Raw genomic sequence first — 16566 nt, 5'->3', positions numbered from 1 at the left:
CCCCCGGCTCAAAGCCCTTCCTGCTTCCCCTTCTTCCCCTCTCCCTCTTTGCTTCAGCATCCTGGGAGGATTCCATCCCTTCCTCTGCCTCTGCTCCTGATCCATCCCAGCCTGAATCTGTGTGTTCCTGCCTCCAGCTCCCAACTGCTCCTGAGCCCAGGATTCCAGCCTGGACTTTCCCAGGGCTGCCCTGCAGCCTCAGTGGGGATGGGAGAGTTCTTGGGGCAAAGGGGGGAGGAACCTGGGATCAATTTTCCTGTAGATTTGTAGAGATTTAGCCATTTTTCCTATTTCTCATTCCTGTTCCATTCAAGCTGTGTAGTTTAGTTCCCAACCCAGCAGTCTCTCTCCCTTATTCTCTCTCCTTTCTCTATCAGGGAGGGGAGGGGGATTAACAGGGAGCATCTGGCACTCAGTTTAATTGCTGGGCCAGTGTTGAACCCTGACAGACCTCTTCTGCCAAGCATGGTTGGGTTGATGGTTGGACTTGATGCTCTTAGAGGTCTTTTGCAACCTTGATGGTTCCGTGATCCACCTGTAGCCACTGGTCCTGCTTTCTACAGCACTTTCCACTCCTTTAAGGAGTTGGTCCTACCCCTCAAAATCTTGAGGCGTGTGTGGTAGCAGAAACCTTTTCTCCTTCCATCACTTTCTAATGTCTTTTCAGCTTGCAAGAGGAAAAGAAATATTCCTGGGCAGTTTAGAAACTCATCCCATCTGGCTCCTGAACATCTTCCTGCCTGAACATCATGCTCAATGAAGTTGTAGGAGTGAGTAGGAGTTGTAGGACATCTCAGTTTATCAACTCAGAAACTCTGTTTTGAAAACCCAATCTGTTTGGTTTTTTTTTTTTTTTGGGGGGGGAGGGGGTCAGAAGAGATCTGAGATGGGTTCTCTTCTCCCCCTGGTTAACCCAAAGCAATGGCACCAACCCAAAAATATCTCCATGTATTTGGGTCCTACCTTAGGGCCTGGAGGACCTCTTTCACCTTTCAAGCCATCCTTTCCACAGTCCCCCTGCAAACAAAGAAGGAACACATTCATTCTTCATCCCCTCTAAAATTCATCATGTTTTTCATTCATCATAAAATTCATCATATTTCTCACACACGAGTCCCAGACAAACAGCATTTTTTCCACAGGGACCTATCAGCCTCGTTGTGTAACTATCCCATGGATTCATGGAATTAGGCTGAATTTGGAGCAACTCTGCTCTTCACTTGAAACCTCCTGTTGAAATAATCACATATTCAGACATCTCCAGTGAGGAGGAGACCTTACCTTGTCACCTTTCAAGGAGATGATGTTCTCCAGAGAGGACATCTGCCAAAAAAATGGGAGAAACCTTGCTGACAAAGTGAAGCATGAATCAAGCTCTCACCTGCATGGATCTTCTACCCTGGTTGGGTCTTATCCATGGACACAGAGCCAGCTGCTTTCTCCCAAATCATCCAGAAACCTCAACTTGCTCCATTTGGACTCAAACCAACAGGGAGCTGGTGCTCCCATAGTTAAGAGCTTCAGGGTGGCTGTGATGTTGGTGTCAACACCTGCATTTATTTCCAATTTCTCATTAAATCCTTCTCCAAGTGAACTGAGGTCACCTGGGCACCATTTCCCTTCTGCTCAGGGCACTTCTTGGATGGGCACGGGGTGGGGGTCTTTGAGTAGCCAAGTGGGCAACTGCATGAGTGAGAAGAAGTCCTGTGAACCCTAAATCCACCTGCCTGGGTGATGGACATCAAGGATGGACATCCTGGAGCCACATCCAAGGATGTCCATCCTGGAGCCACATCCAAGGATGTCCATCCTTGCCACATCCTGGAACAACGAGGCTCTTCTCAAGTTCTGAAGTGAACATGGAGGGCTCAATATCCCCATGTTCCACCCCCCAAAAAAACCCAGTCCAAGTAGTGGAGAACAGATGAGAACCACAGCTACTGGAGCCCCAGGAGATACCAGCACCCAAAAAAATGAGGCTGGAACCACAAAATGAAATGGTTTCAAACAGCACATTGGAAGCAGAGAGCTGGGACACAGGAGGAGAGGAATCCATCACCAGAAGGTGCTGACATCTTGATCCAATCTTCTCCTGAAGGTTCTGAAGCCACAGAATCATAAAATGTTGGATGAGAAGCCACCCCAGGGCAAAACTGAACCAGTGCCTTAGGACTGGGAGTCAGAGCTCCTTGAGAGAGCTGTGCTGGACATGATTTTCCATCTCTAGGGATGAAGTGTTGGAAGGATCTGAGCAAGAGGTTGCTTCAAAGTGGGCAAAATGGTTCCATCCACCTTCAGCAGCACAATTCCTGTACAGAGCAGTGGTTGCTTCCTTCCCTGGAAGTGCTGGAGGTGAGGATGGATGGGGCTTGGAGCACCCTGGGCTGGTGGGAGGTGTCCCTGCCCATTCCCATGGATGATCTTGAAGGTCCCTTCCAGCCCAAACCACCTGATGATGGGTTCATCTGATGTTTTTTTAGTCTCTTCTGTGTCACAGCCTTCTTGCACCACCAGTACCAAGCCATTTGGGGTGGGATTCATGCAGGGACCTGTGGAGCTGGGACCTGTGGTGAAGCTAGAAGAGAAAATCCACTCTACAACTGATGTTGGAAGTTCTGGCAATGTCTCCTCCTTGCTACCCAGGATTCCTTACACACCTCAATCCATCCCTCCCCTTCCCAAAAAATTGTTTCAGACAACAAAATCAGGTGTTACTCACAATGCTTCCAGGAGTCCCAGGCAGCCCAGGCTCACCCTGTGAAGATCCACCACCACCACCACCCCAAAAAAAAAATAAATAGTGAGTGATGAAATTCAACATTTTAGCTCCCAAAGAGCCTCTCTTTCATGCAAGGTTAGAAATGGGAATGTGCAAACCTACAGATTTGCCCTTCTCTCCCTTCTCTCCAGGGATTCCCTAGGAGGGGGAAAGAGAGGCAGGATGAGAAGAAGCCATGGGAGGGGAGATGGTCTCAGGAGTCTCCCTTCTTCTTGCCAGCTCAGCATCTGGAGGACTAATGAGCCCTGAGATAATGAAATGTGGATTGGAACATCCCTCCTCTGGAAAAGTTCTCTCATATTTAATAAGGGCTGAGGTTATCACCCCTTTCCTCAGTTTTTAGGGCTGATGAGGGGACTTGGACATCTCTCTCCCGAGGGTTCAGGGACTTTTTAGGCTGGAGAAGAGAAGACTGAGAGGGGACCTCATCAATACCCCAAGGGTGGGTGGCAGGAGGAAGGGCTCAGTCTTTTGTCTCTGGTGCCCAGGGACAGGGCAAGGGTTAATGGGCACAAACTTGACCATAGGAAGTTCCCTCTAAATAGGAGAAGAAACTTCTGGACCTTAAAGGTGGCAGAGCACTGACCCAGGCTGCCCAGAGAGGTGATGGAGTCTCCATTTCTGGAGACATTCAAAACCCCCCTGGATATGATCCTGTGCAACCTGCTCTGGGTGATCCTGCTCTGGCAGGGGGGTTGGATTGGGGGATCTCCCTTCCAACCCCTAAGGATCTGTGGTTAAGGACTTTCCCCTAATAATTCACTCAGTTTCGTGAGGTTTGTAGAACCACCACATCTCTGAGACCTCTGATGAGGGGGCTGAGCTTTGCCAGTGCTTCCCCAAGAGACTCGAGGGAGATCACACAGACAGCACTAAGTTCATCTTTTCACTTCCTCACCAGACCACAAAAATATTGAGCATTTCATTCCCAGCATTGTGGGGAAGTTTTTCCACCCTCCAACCACCCCCCAACCCCAAAGGCAGAGTCCTGCTGTTTATCCTGTGCTCTTGATACCAAATCATGGAATTGTCCCATAGAATCCCAGAATGGTTTGGGTTGGAAGGGACCTCAAAGCTCATCCAGTCCCAATCCCTGCATGGGCAGGGACACCTCCCACCAGCCCAGGGGGCTCCAAGCCCCATCCAACCTGACCTGAGACACTGCCAGGGATGGGGCAGCCACAACTTCCTTGGACAACCTGGGCCAGGTCCTACTACCCTCACATATTCTTCCTAAGAACCCATCTCAGTCCCCCCTCTTCCAGTTTCCCCTAATAATTTGCACAGTTTCATGAAGTTTTTTGAACCACCACATCTTTGAGATGATGGCTGAGCTTTGCCAGTGCTTCCCCAAGAGACTCGAGGGAGATCAGACAGACAGAGCACTAAGTTCATCTTTTCACTTCCTCACCAGACCAAAAAAATATTGAGCATTTAATTCCCAGCATCTTGGGGAAGTTTTTCCACCCTCCAACCACCCCCTACCCCCAAAGGCAGAGTCCTGCTGTTTATCTTGTGCTCTGGAAATCAAATCATGGAATTGTCCCAGAGAATCCCAGAATGGTTTGGGTTGGGAAGGACCTTAAATATCATCCAGTCCCAACCCCCTGCATGGGCAGGGACACCTCCCACCAGCCCAGGGGGCTCCAAGCCCCATCCAACCTGACCTGAGACACTGCCAGGGATCAGTGGGGCAGCCACAGCTTCCTTGGACAACCTGGGCCAGGTCCTACTACCCTCACATATTCTTCCTAAGATCCCATCTCAGTCCCCCCTCTTCCAGTTTCCCCTAATACTTTACACAGTTTCATGAAGTTTTTTGAACCACCACATCTTTGAGATGATGGCTGAGCTTTGCCAGTGCTTCCCCAAGAGACTCGAGGGAGATCACACAGACAGCACTAAGTTCATCTTTTCACTTCCTCACCAGACAAAAAAATATTGAGCATTTCATTCCCAGCATCTTGGGGAAGTTTTTCCACCCTCCAACCACCCCCTACCCCCAAAGGCAGAGTCCTGCTGTTTATCTTGTGCTCTGGAAATCAAATCATGGAATTGTCCCAGAGAATCCCAGAATGGTTTGGGTTGGGAAGGACCTTAAATATCATCCAGTCCCAACCCCTGCATGGGCAGGGACACCTCCCACCAGCCCAGGGGGCTCCAAGCCCCATCCAACCTGACCTGAGACACTGCCAGGGATGGGGCAGCCACAACTTCTTGGGACAACATGAACCAGGCCCTACTACCCTCACATATTCTTCTTATGATCCCATCTCAGTCCCCCCTCTTCCAGTTTAAAGGCATTGCCCCTCATTCTGTCACTAGGGGAATGGCTTTTTTGGGTGGGCAGCAAGGCTCTATCAGGTGTTTTTCTGGGGGGGAAAATGTTTTTATCCGTTTTCATGTGATGAGCACTCTTGCTGTACCACAAAGGGCTCCCCTCAGCAGTGTTGGAGGAGCACAGGAAGAGCCTCCTGGGTGGTTTTGTATCCCTGCTCAGTGTCCAGGTCTCACATGAAATTACAGAACCACGGAATGGTTTGGGTTGGGAAGGACCTTAAAACTCATCCAGTCCCAACCCCCTGCATGCCCAGGGACACCTCCCACCAGCCCAGGGGGCTCCAAGCCCCATCCAACCTGGAATTCAACACTTCCAGGGATGGGGCAGCCACATCTTCCTTGGGAAACCTCTTCCAGTGACTAAAAGAGCCCTTGGCTTCCCTTGGAGGGGAAAACCATCTTCCCAGAGAAAAAGAGGGAGTTTTCTGTGTTTCCCTGCCTGGAACAGCACTATCCCATTCCTCCCTCTCCCAAGGCTCCTGGAGGTGTTTCCTTACATCCTTGCCAGGTTCTCCTCTCTCCCCTTTCAGCCCCTGCCCTCCCGGCCGTCCAGGGAGCCCAGGTGGACCCTGAAAGAGAGGGTTTGGAGAAGAAAAAGCCAAAAATTAATTTTGAGCTCATCCAGCGACTCAGAAAAAAAAAAAAAAAAAAGGAGAAACAGGCCACCCCTCTGTGGTTTTTCACTGAGGAAAGAAGCATTTGTGCATGGATGGTGCCAAGTGAGGACTCTGGTTGGGATGGAGGATGAAGTCTCCCCCTCTGCACAGCTCTGAGGAGCAGCAGAGAAACATCAGTTGGTGTCCCAGCATTCCCTTGGGCAGAAAGTGATAATAATAAGAAATATTATATAATATTATTGCTATATTACATAATATATTATTTATAATGCCATCATTATTCATATGTAATATATAATATATAATATGTAATATGTAATATACAATATATAATATGTAATATATAATATATAATATATAAAATGTAATATAATATATAACACAGAATATAGAATATATAGCGTATAATACATAATAAAAAATACAATATATATTATATATAATGTATTATATATCAGATATCATGTATTATTCATCATATGTTATATATCATATATCATATAGTATATACCATATAGTATATATTAAATGTGCATATTACATATCATATATTATGTATTATATATTATTAAATATGATAACATAATAAAATAATCTGCAATATAATAGTCATTATATAAAATATTTAAATAATGTTATTAATGAATCAATTAATTACTATTTATATTATAATTTTTAAATAATATAAAATAATAATATAATTAAATTACTGTTATAATATTATTATAACTATATTAGTATAATTATATATATTATATTATTATTATTATTATTATTATTATTATTATTATTATTATTATTATATCATTAATAATTATATCTTTAGAATAATTATTATTATTACCCTGATTCCTCTCTCTCCTTCTTCTCCAGGGGCACCAGGTTCGCCCTAAAAGAGAGGAATGAGAGCTTCAAAAAATGTTGTGTGTTTTTTTTTTTTTTTCCCCCAGCCTTTTGCTTTGAAAGATGAAACCAAAGTTAAAACCAGATAAAGGAAAGCCAGGGGTGAGATGAAGAGGCTCCTCTATGGCCTCCACTGACCCAAGGACAAGTGGCCAGGAAATAAAATGAGCAGAGTCAGCTTCAGAACAAACCAAAGGGGTTGGATTCCAGCTGATCCTCAAACAGGGGGTGAGGGTGGTGAAGGTTGATGTGAAGTGAGAAAATTTCTGGAAGTAAATTCTACCAAGAGCCATCAAACCCTGAGAATCCCAGAATGGTTTGGGTTGGAAGGGACCTCAAAGCTGATCCAGTCCCAACCCCTGCATGGGCAGGGACACCTCCCACCAGCCCAGGGGGCTCCAAGCCCCATCCAACCTGACCTGAGACACTGCCAGGGATGGGGCAGCCACAACTTCCTTGGACAACCTGGGCCAGGCTCTCCCCACCCTCAAATTCCAGAATTTCCTCCCCATCTCCAACCTCAATCTCCCCTTTCTCTCCAAATTTTAACCCATTTCACTTCTCCTCTCCCTACCCCCCCGTGTCCAAAGCCCTCCCCCAGCTTTCTTGGAGCCCCTTCAGATATTGGAAGGTTGCTCTAAGCTCACCTGGGAGCCTCCTCTTCTCCAGGCTGAACAACCCCAATCCCTCAGCCTGGCTTCCCAGGGAGGTGCTCAGCCCTCTGAGCATTTGAGTGGCTCTGCTCTGGACACCTTCCAGCTCTTCTGCTGTTGGGGACTCCACAACTGGACACAGAGCTCCAGGTGGGGTCTCAGCAGAGCAGAGCAGAGGGGGAGAATCCCCTCCCTTGACTTTCTGTCTCTGCTTCTTTTGATTATTATTATTATTATTTATCTCTGCACAATTAATTTTGGGGTATCTCAGAAAAATAAACTCAGTGGAGAAAGATCACTGATAGAGGTTTGGAGAGGCTTTCCTGTTAGAATGCTTTTCAGAGGATGGATTTGACTGATGGATTGTAAGAAGATTGATTGATTGATTGATTGATTGATTGTTGGAATGTAAGAAGGAAATATTATGCCCTAAAAACAAAAGCAAGGCCCTCAGGGCTGAGGAGGCTGCACCCCAGGGGAGTTCACCCCGTGTCAGACAGATGTGACTCCAGAATGAAAGAGAATGAAGTAAATAAAGAAATTAGGAATGGTCCAGGCAGTGTCACACAGATGCCACACACTCATTCCACTTGGACCAGAGAAGCTGTGGCTGCCCCATCCCTGGAAATATTCAAGGTCAGGTTGGATGGGGCTTGGAGCAAGCTGGGCTGGTGGGAGGTGTCCCTGCCCATGGTGGTTGGGATTAAATGACCTTCAAGATCCCTTCCAACCCAACCCAACCTATGGATCTTTGAGTAGAGCCCTGAAGAACAGCCTGAATCCCATCCCAGTGACAACCTGCAAAGTATCCACCTCTTCACTTGCAGTGACAGAGCAAATGAGAAGTTAGATCCTTTGATGTCCAACCCATCAAGCCTCACTGAAGATAATTTGTCCACTCCTATTTGTTGGGCTCAGATCTCTTCCCCATCTCTTCCCCAACCAGGTTTGTGCAACCCCTGTGTTTCTGCTTGCTCCCATCCTGTCACTTCTTTCCACTTGGTCCTGCAAGGACCTAACCTGGAGTTGTTGGTTTGGCACTGAGAGGCCTCCCAGGGGTTTCAGCATCACCATCTGACCAGATCCTTACCTCCTACTTACATCTTTACCTCTTAGTCCAGTCTCTCCTGCTTGCCCAGGGAATCCTGGTTCACCTTTCTCTCCCTTCAGACCCTGAAGAAAAGAAGAGAGTTGGCACCTTCATCTTCTCCATTTCAGAGTTCTCAAAGTCTCCCCCCCTTTTCCTGAAGCCCTTTCAGGTCTTGGAAGGTTCTCCAAGGTCTCCCTGGAACCTTCTCCAAGGTCTCCTTGGAACCTTCTCCAAGGTTGAACGACCCAACTCTTCCAGCTTGGCTCCAGAGCTCCTCTTGGTTCAGACTTTTCATCTTGTGAACACTTCCCAGTGGGTTTGCCCCTGCCCCAAGATTCTTTGGGTGCCACCAGTCAGACCACAATGAGTTTCAGTGTTTTCATCACTTTGGGGACTCACCTTCTGGCCTGGTTTGCCTGACAAACCCACGTTCCCCTGCAGAAACACAGACCATAAATCACACACTGGAATGACCCAGGAGAATCAGCCCCAACTAAAGCTCCTCTGTTGTATCTAAAGAGCTTCAACCCCAAAGATGCTCTCTGAAGGCATTAGCAGCTCCAACAGGGGAGTAAAATGCAGAGAAAGGGGGAAAAAAAGGGGTGTCCTAATGTATCCTGCCTGGATGTATCTCCCTGCCCCGTTTTGGAAGCTTGGGGACAACCTCTGACTGAGGTGTGGGACCTCAAAGACACCTGGAAGGCTTTGCTGGTTTAAAATAAAGGGATCATGAACATCTCCATGGGAGGGAACACCAAGCATTAACCCAGCCTTTGGTAGAAATCAGTGAACTCATGTGGAAGCCACCAGAAGCTTGGAGCTTTTTAGATACAGAAGCCAAGATGATAAAGGTCAAGTTCACTTCCAGGGAAAAAAAAAAAAACAAAACATTGGAAATGGGGCTCCTTTGGGTTTCTGGTTTACAGAACTACCAGGTGAGCATCGACCACTTGTAGCTTCTCCCAGACTCATCAGCAAGGCCATCTCTCTGGATTTTGGGGGAACTTTTCCTTTCCAGCTGACTGTGGAAGATGGGGATGACCCCCCAAGACCACCCCTGGACCACCACCCACAGGGGGACAGCCCAGCTCCTTGTCACCACCCCAGCATTAATCTCCTGGGGGGTGAAGCCCATCAAATCCATATCCATGGAGATGACAGAGAGGTTTTTATCTCTCAACCTCCTGACTTTGCCTCCTCCCCTTTCCAGAGCCAGAGTCCCCACTCACCCTATCTCCTTGGTCTCCTTTTAGCCCAGGTTGACCAGGAATGCCAAAACCAGGACTTCCCTGTGGAAATCAATGATCCATGGATCAGTGCAATGGTTGGGAAGCTTTCCCAACTCTACATAAGACAGAGGGACACCTAAGCCTGAAGCCTATGCTGATACCACCTCCCAGTTTGGCCCCTCTCCCCTCCTAACATCACCCCTTGCCACCTCTGAGAGATATTTTTGTGGAGATCCAGCTTTCACCAGAGGTTTTTTCGGGGACCCCAGGATGTGCCTCAGTTTCCCCATCCCAATCTTGCAGATCTGGGCTGCAATTCATCCCAGTGGCACAACCCTATGCTATATGAGACACCTGGCCTGGTGGTGGCAGGTGGGATGCACCTGTCCCAGAGGGGGAAGAGGCTTTTGGGGCAGGACTTGGCAGGGCTCATTGAGAGAGCTTTAAACTAGATGTGAAGGGGGAAGGGGAGAAAACTGGGTCTGTTAGGGACAAACACAAGAAGGACGAACCGGGGCCCGAAGGCAGGTGGTCTAGGGAGGATTTAGTCCCACCAGTGTGCTCTGCTTGTTTCCTGAAATGTCTGTATGCTAATGCACGCAGCATGGGGAATAAGCAAGAAGAGTTAGAGGTCAGTGTACGGGCTAAGGGTTATGATCTGGTAGCAATAACAGAGACATGGTGGGATAGGTCACATGACTGGAATGTGGCCATGGATGGTTATGTGCTTTTCCGGAAAGATAGGGCGGGGAAGAGAGGTGGTGGAGTTGCTCTTTATGTGAGAGAGCAACTAGAATGTGTTGAGTTTTGTGCAGGGGCTGATGAGGGGCAAGTTGAAAGTCTGTGGGTAAGAATTAAGGGGCAGGCTGGTGTGGGCGATACAGTTGTGGGGGTCTACTACAGACCTCCTGATCAAGGCGAGGAGGTTGATGAGGCCTTCTACAGGCAGCTGAAAGCAGCCTCGCAACTTCAGTCCCTAGTCCTCATGGGAGATTTTAACTACCCCGATATCTGCTGGTTGACTCACACAGCCAGCTTTTCACAGTCTAGGAGGTTCCTCCAGTGCATTGATGATAACTTCTTAATGCAAATGGTGGACAAGCCGACTAGAAGAGGAGCGCTGCTGGATCTTGTACTAACCAACAAGGAGGGCCTTGTTGAAGCAGTGGCGGTCAATGGCAGCCTTGGCTGCAGTGATCATGAGATGGTAGAGTTCAGGATCCTGTGTGGAAGGAACAGAATACCCAGTAGGACCAGAACCCTGGACTTCCACAGGGCAAACTTTGGCCTCCTCAATCGACTGTTAAGAGAAATCCCATGGGACAAGGTGTTAGAAGATAAAGGGGCTCAAGATAGCTGGTCAATATTCAAGAACCACTATTTGCAAGCACAGGATCAGAGCATCCCTATGGTTAGAAAATCTAGTAAGGGAGCTAGGAGACCAGCATGGTTAAAAAAGGAACTGCTGGGAAAACTTAAGTGGAAAAGGAAAATCTACAGATCATGGAAGGGGGGGCTGGTCACTTGGGAGGAATATAGGACTGTTGTCAGAGGATGTAGGGAGGCAATTAGGAAAGCTAAGGCGTCCTTGGAACTTAACCTTGCAAGTCGGGTTAAGGATAATAGAAAGGGCTTTTTCAAATACATAGCCAGCAAAACTAACACTAGAGGCAATATTGGCCCACTAAGGAATGAGCTGGGAGCCCTGGTGACAGAGGATATAAAGAAGGCAGAGGTGCTGAACGCCTTCTTTGCCTCTGTCTTTACTCCTGCAGGGTTTCCGCATGAGCCCCAGATTCATTTAACCCCAGAAGTAGTCAAGATAGATGAAGAGTTTGACATAGTAGATGAGGATTGGGTTAGGGATCAGCTGAGTAATCTGGACATCCATAAGTCGATGGGTCCAGATGGAATGCATCCAAGGGTGCTGAGGGAGCTGGCGGAGGTCATTGCTAGGCCACTCTCCATCATCTTCAATAAGTCATGGGTAACAGGAGAGGTGCCTGAGGACTGGAGGATAGCAAATGTCACTCCAGTCTACAAGAAGGGCAAGAAGGAGGACCCGGGTAACTATAGACCGGTCAGCCTCACCTCCATCCCTGGAAAGGTGATGGAACAACTTGTTCTTGTCACTATCTCCAGGCATATCAAGGACATGGGGGTCATCAAGAGCAGTCAGCATGGTTTTATCAAGGGTAAATCATGTTTGACTAACCTCATAGCCTTCTATGAGGAAATTACTAGGTGGATAGATGATGGAAGAGCGGTAGATGTGGTTTATCTTGATTTCAGTAAAGCATTTGACACCGTCTCTCACAGCATCCTTGTAGATAAGTTGATCAAGTATGGGTTTGGTGATCAGGTAGTGAGGTGGGTCAGGAACTGGTTGAAAGGAAGGAGTCAGAGAGTTGTAGTCAATGGGGCAGAATCTGGTTGGAGGGGCGTGACTAGTGGAGTCCCTCAGGGGTCGGTACTGGGACCGGTGTTGTTCAATATCTTCATCAACGACTTGGATGAGGGTATAGAATGTACCCTCAGCAAGTTTGCTGATGACACTAAGCTGGGAGGAGTGGCTGACACACCAGAAGGCTGTGCTGCCATTCAGAGAGACTTAGACAGGCTGGAGAGTTGGGCAGGGAGGAACAAGATGAAATTCAACAAGGGGAAGTGTAGAGTTTTGCATTTGGGGAAGAACAACACGATGTCCCAGTATAGGTTGGGGGCTGACCTGCTGGAGAGCAGTGTAGGTGAAAGAGACCTGGGGGTCCTGGTAGACAAGAGGATGACCATGAGCCAGCAATGTGCCCTTGTGGCCAAGAAGGCCAATGGCATCCTGGGGTGCATTAGAAAGGGTGTGGTTAGTAGGTCAAGAGAGGTTCTCCTCCCCCTCTATTCTGCATTGGTGAGGCCACACCTGGAGTATTGTGTCCAGTTCTGGGCCCCTCAGTTCAAGAAGGACAGGGAAGTGCTTGAAAGAGTCCAGCGCAGAGCTACTAAGATGATTAAGGGAGTGGAGCATCTCCCTTATGAGGAAAGGCTGAGGGAGCTGGGTCTCTTTAGTTTGGAGAAAAGGAGACTGAGGGGTGACCTCATCAATGTTTTCAAATATGTAAGGGGTGAGTGTCAGGGAGATGGAGCTAGGCTTTTCTCTATGGTGACCAGTGATAGGACAAGGGGTAATGGGTGTAAGTTGGAGCATAGGAGGTTCAAGTTGAATATCAGAAAGAATTTTTTTACTGTAAGGGTGACAGAGCCCTGGAATAGGCTGCCCAGGGGGGTTGTGGAGTCTCCTTCACTGGAGACATTCAAAACCCGCCTGGACACGTTCCTAGGCGATGTACTCTAGGGGGCCCTGCTCTGGCAGGGGGGGTTGGACTAGATGATCTTTCGAGGTCCCTTCCAACTCCTAGGATTCTATGATTCTATGATTCTATGAACCCTGCCCCACTCATTGCCTCTTTCTTGGGGCCACGCTGACCCTGAGCAATCCCTGAGCAACCCCACCACCATTTTGCAGCCCCCTCAAGGCTTGGCTTTATTCCCATTCCTGCTCTACATTGCTGGGAGTTGGTTGTCAGCATCATGGTTGGGGCAAGGGAGATGCAGAGGGAGCAGCATCTGAGCTCAGGACATAAAATTCCACATCTGAAGGGAGCAGGGAAGGAGCAGAGAAGATCCAAGCCATCTCCATCCACCCTGTGGAGCTGAGCATTGGTCATCTCTTTTTCAGTCCCACCTTTCCCACCTTCCAAGGAGCTTTTGACTTCTCCACTGGAGAAGCCTCCCCTTGCCTTCCAGCTCATGGATACTCCTTGTTTCCAGGAGGAATTTCATCTGCCTCCTGCACAAAGAAACCCAACCCTGCTAGACCCAGAAACCCAAGTTTTTACCTTCTCTCCTTTGTCTCCTCTCATTCCTTTGTCTCCTTGTGGGCCCAGGGCTCCTGTTGGTCCAGCATCTCCCTGTGACACAAAGGAAGCCTCAAAACTAAAATTTCCACTTTCAGGATGCTCTGAAAACCACGTCCTGGCCAAATCCACCCATCCACCCATCCCTGTGGATCAGCTCCAATGTTCTCTGCCAGGTGTGGTCTCCTCCTGAACAAAACCCATCCCATTTTTATTCACCTTCATTTTTATTTCTTCATTTACTTCCCAGCAGCTCCCCCCATGCCACTTGTGCACTGAAAAGCAGGATTTGGAGTGGGAAAAGCAGGATAAAATTCAAGTCTCAAGTCACTATTTAGCTGCCTAAAAGAAGATATTTTTTTGCTAACTGATGTGAAGCACCCTGGAGAGTGAGGTCAATGAAAGGAGCTGGCTCCAACCTCCCAGCCCAATGAAAAGGGGAAAAACCCTCAAATGTCTCTAAGGGGTGAGAGACAGCAATCCAAAAGCCAAGAGAAGTTATCCCTGAATTAAATACTCCTTACAAGGATAAGGGAGATCGTTTCATTTCTCTGTAGTAAGCTATCAAGAATAAAAAAAATTAAAAAATGAAGATATTCCAGACCACATTCTGCCACAAGGCCTCTGCAAGAGTGAACTATTATCCACCTTCCTATAAAACATGTGTACAATATGGACAACAGAGTCAGGGCCATCTCCCTGGTTTGAGAAACTTGTTTTCCTCCAGTCCACAGGGAGGACAAAGACTGGGTCGTGGTCCCAGAGATGAGGGGAAACCTGAGAAACCTCACTCAGCTTGGAAGTTGGCTTTGATTTGAGTAGGAGGTGAGACCAGAGCCCTCCAGAAGTCCCTTTCAGCCTCATTTGGTCTTTGATGTCAAAGGCTCCAATAATTGGGAAGAAGGTTCTGCAAGTGGGCTGGACCTGAGCTTGAGTGAACTCCTAAAATTTGCACATGGAAACCCCAGATTTCCCCAGGGATTGGGGCTAGAAAGAGAAAGGCACCCACAAAATGTCATCAGAAGCAAAAATAAATAATAATAGTAATAATAATAATAATAATAATAATAATAATAATAATAATAATAATAATAATAATAATAATAATATCATCATCATCAGGGCAAGACTATTGCAACTTTTCCAACCTCTCCAGTGAATCAGATGGGATTCAGATGATGAGACATGGTCCAGCCCTGACTTCTGCAGGCAAAGATCTCCCCTAAATTTCAAGCAGTGCTCAATAATGGACTTACCCTGACACCTTTCTGGCCTGGAGGTCCCAAAACCTGAGGATAAAAAAGAAATGACTGAAATTATTTGGGGAAAAGAAAGAAAGACGTGGATGTGTGGAGCATGTTCAGAGAAGGGCCAGGAGGATGCTCAGAGGGCTTTGGAGCTACAGAGTGAGGGACTTGGGGTTATTCAGTCTGGAGAGGAGAAGGCTCCAAGAAACCTTCTGAAAAATGATGAAGAAATGGTTTAGAATATTTTAATGTCCATGTCAGTGGCTGCAGAGAACCTGTGAATCTCTCTGTAGGTGATGAACAAGCACTGAGTTAAAAACTTGTTACCAGAAGTTGGGGTTGTTCAGCCTGGAGAGGAGAAGGCTCCAAGGAGACCTCATTGTGGCCTTCCAGGATCTGAAGGGGCTCCAGGAAAGGTGGGGAGGGACTTTTTAGGATGTCAGGGAGTGACAGGAGCAGGGGAATGGATTCAAAGTAGAGGAGGGGAGATTGAGATTGGAAGTTAGGAAGAAGTTCTTCCCCATGAGGGTGGTGAGAGGCTGGAACAGGTTGCCCAGAGAGGTGGTGGAAGCCCCATCCCTGGAAGTTTTGAAGGTTGGATGGGGCTTGGAGCCCCCTGGGCTGGTGGGAGGTGTCCCTGCCCATGCAGGGGTTGGGACTGGATGAGCTTTGAGGTCCCTTCCAACCCAACCCATTCTATAATTTGATTTGATGATGATTCCCTGATATTCCATGATTTTAGGTATCTTCTCATGGCATGGATGAGCCCAGCTCAGTGTTCAAAAGTGTTCAAAAGTGTTCCCTGGCAGTGTTCAAAGCCAGGTTGGATGGGGCTTGGAGCAATCTGGGAGGGAGGTGTCCCTGCCCATGGCAGGGGGGTTGGAATGAGCTGAGCTTTCAGTTCTCTTCCAACCCAAACCATTCCAGGATTCTGTTTTTTGGGGAGAAATTCTTGAATTTGAGGGTGCTGAGCCCCTGGGTGCCCAGGTTGCCCCCAGAAGCTGTGGCTGCCCCATCCCTGGCAGTGTCTCAGGTCAGGTTGGATGGGGCTTGGAGCCCCCTGGGCTGGTGGGAGGTGTCCCTGCCCATGCAGGGGTTGGGACTGGGTGAGCTTTGAGGTCCCTTCCAACCCTGACAATTCTCTGGTTGTATCTCCCTCTCAAAGGAGGATTTATTCACGTTACCTTTTCCAAAGCAAGTGAATTTCAGCCTTTTTTTTAGGATGGGAAACCCACCACCTGCACTGGGTCATCAGAGAAAGGTCTGCAAGGCAAACCCCAAACCTAGGGAAGCTTGTGAAGGAATCTCACCAACTTCAGTAGCTTTTAACCCCTGGGATGGAACTGGATGCTCGTTCACATGGCAAGGGGTGATTGGCAGGGAGCTGCTCCACCTTTTGCTACAATCCACCCAGGCCCAACCTAAGCCATCTGAATGACATCCCCAGGACCCTGCAGAGCAGCCCTGAGCTGGGTTTGGGCACTACAGAGCTGTCCTTGTGTCTCCCAACACAATTCTGTCAGGATTGCAAGGACACCTAAGGTATCCTGCTCGTTCCAGCATCCTCCAGTGTGTCCTGGTGGTGGGGCTCAGCTTAATGCAACCTCCAACTGGTCCCACAGCCCTTGCAGAAATGCTTTGGGGCATCCAGAGGTGGCCAGCACTGAGGTTTCACCTCAAAACTGTCCCACCATTTGGAAGGACATGAATTGGAGCCCCATTTCCACGTGGGAATGAGGAAAAGTGACCCATCAGCAGCTCCACTTCAGCATGGACCAGCAGAATTCCCTCCATTCTGGA

At 48.1% G+C, this 16566-nt stretch overlaps 1 protein-coding gene across 1 annotated transcript in view; it reads right to left on the bottom strand.

The window, feature by feature from the left end:
- LOC139791758 (collagen alpha-1(VII) chain-like) overlaps positions 1–16566 on the bottom strand; it is a 128618-nt gene that overhangs the window by 61871 nt on the left and 50181 nt on the right. The window contains exons 33-43 of the mRNA XM_071734356.1: positions 14776–14808; positions 13502–13573; positions 9612–9671; positions 8782–8817; positions 8394–8465; positions 6581–6625; positions 5617–5688; positions 2882–2917; positions 2720–2755; positions 1282–1323; positions 964–1017 (exon numbers count right to left, since the gene is read on the bottom strand). Coding sequence (XP_071590457.1) covers positions 964–1017; positions 1282–1323; positions 2720–2755; positions 2882–2917; positions 5617–5688; positions 6581–6625; positions 8394–8465; positions 8782–8817; positions 9612–9671; positions 13502–13573; positions 14776–14808 — 558 coding nt within the window. The remainder of the gene's footprint in view (positions 1–963; positions 1018–1281; positions 1324–2719; positions 2756–2881; positions 2918–5616; positions 5689–6580; positions 6626–8393; positions 8466–8781; positions 8818–9611; positions 9672–13501; positions 13574–14775; positions 14809–16566) is intronic.

Source organism: Heliangelus exortis, chromosome 1 (assembly GCF_036169615.1).
Source record: "Heliangelus exortis chromosome 1, bHelExo1.hap1, whole genome shotgun sequence".
Taxonomy (NCBI): Eukaryota; Metazoa; Chordata; class Aves; order Apodiformes; family Trochilidae; genus Heliangelus; species Heliangelus exortis.
Note: the sequence above shows the minus strand (reverse complement) of the source record. Positions and strands in the feature narration are given on the sequence as shown.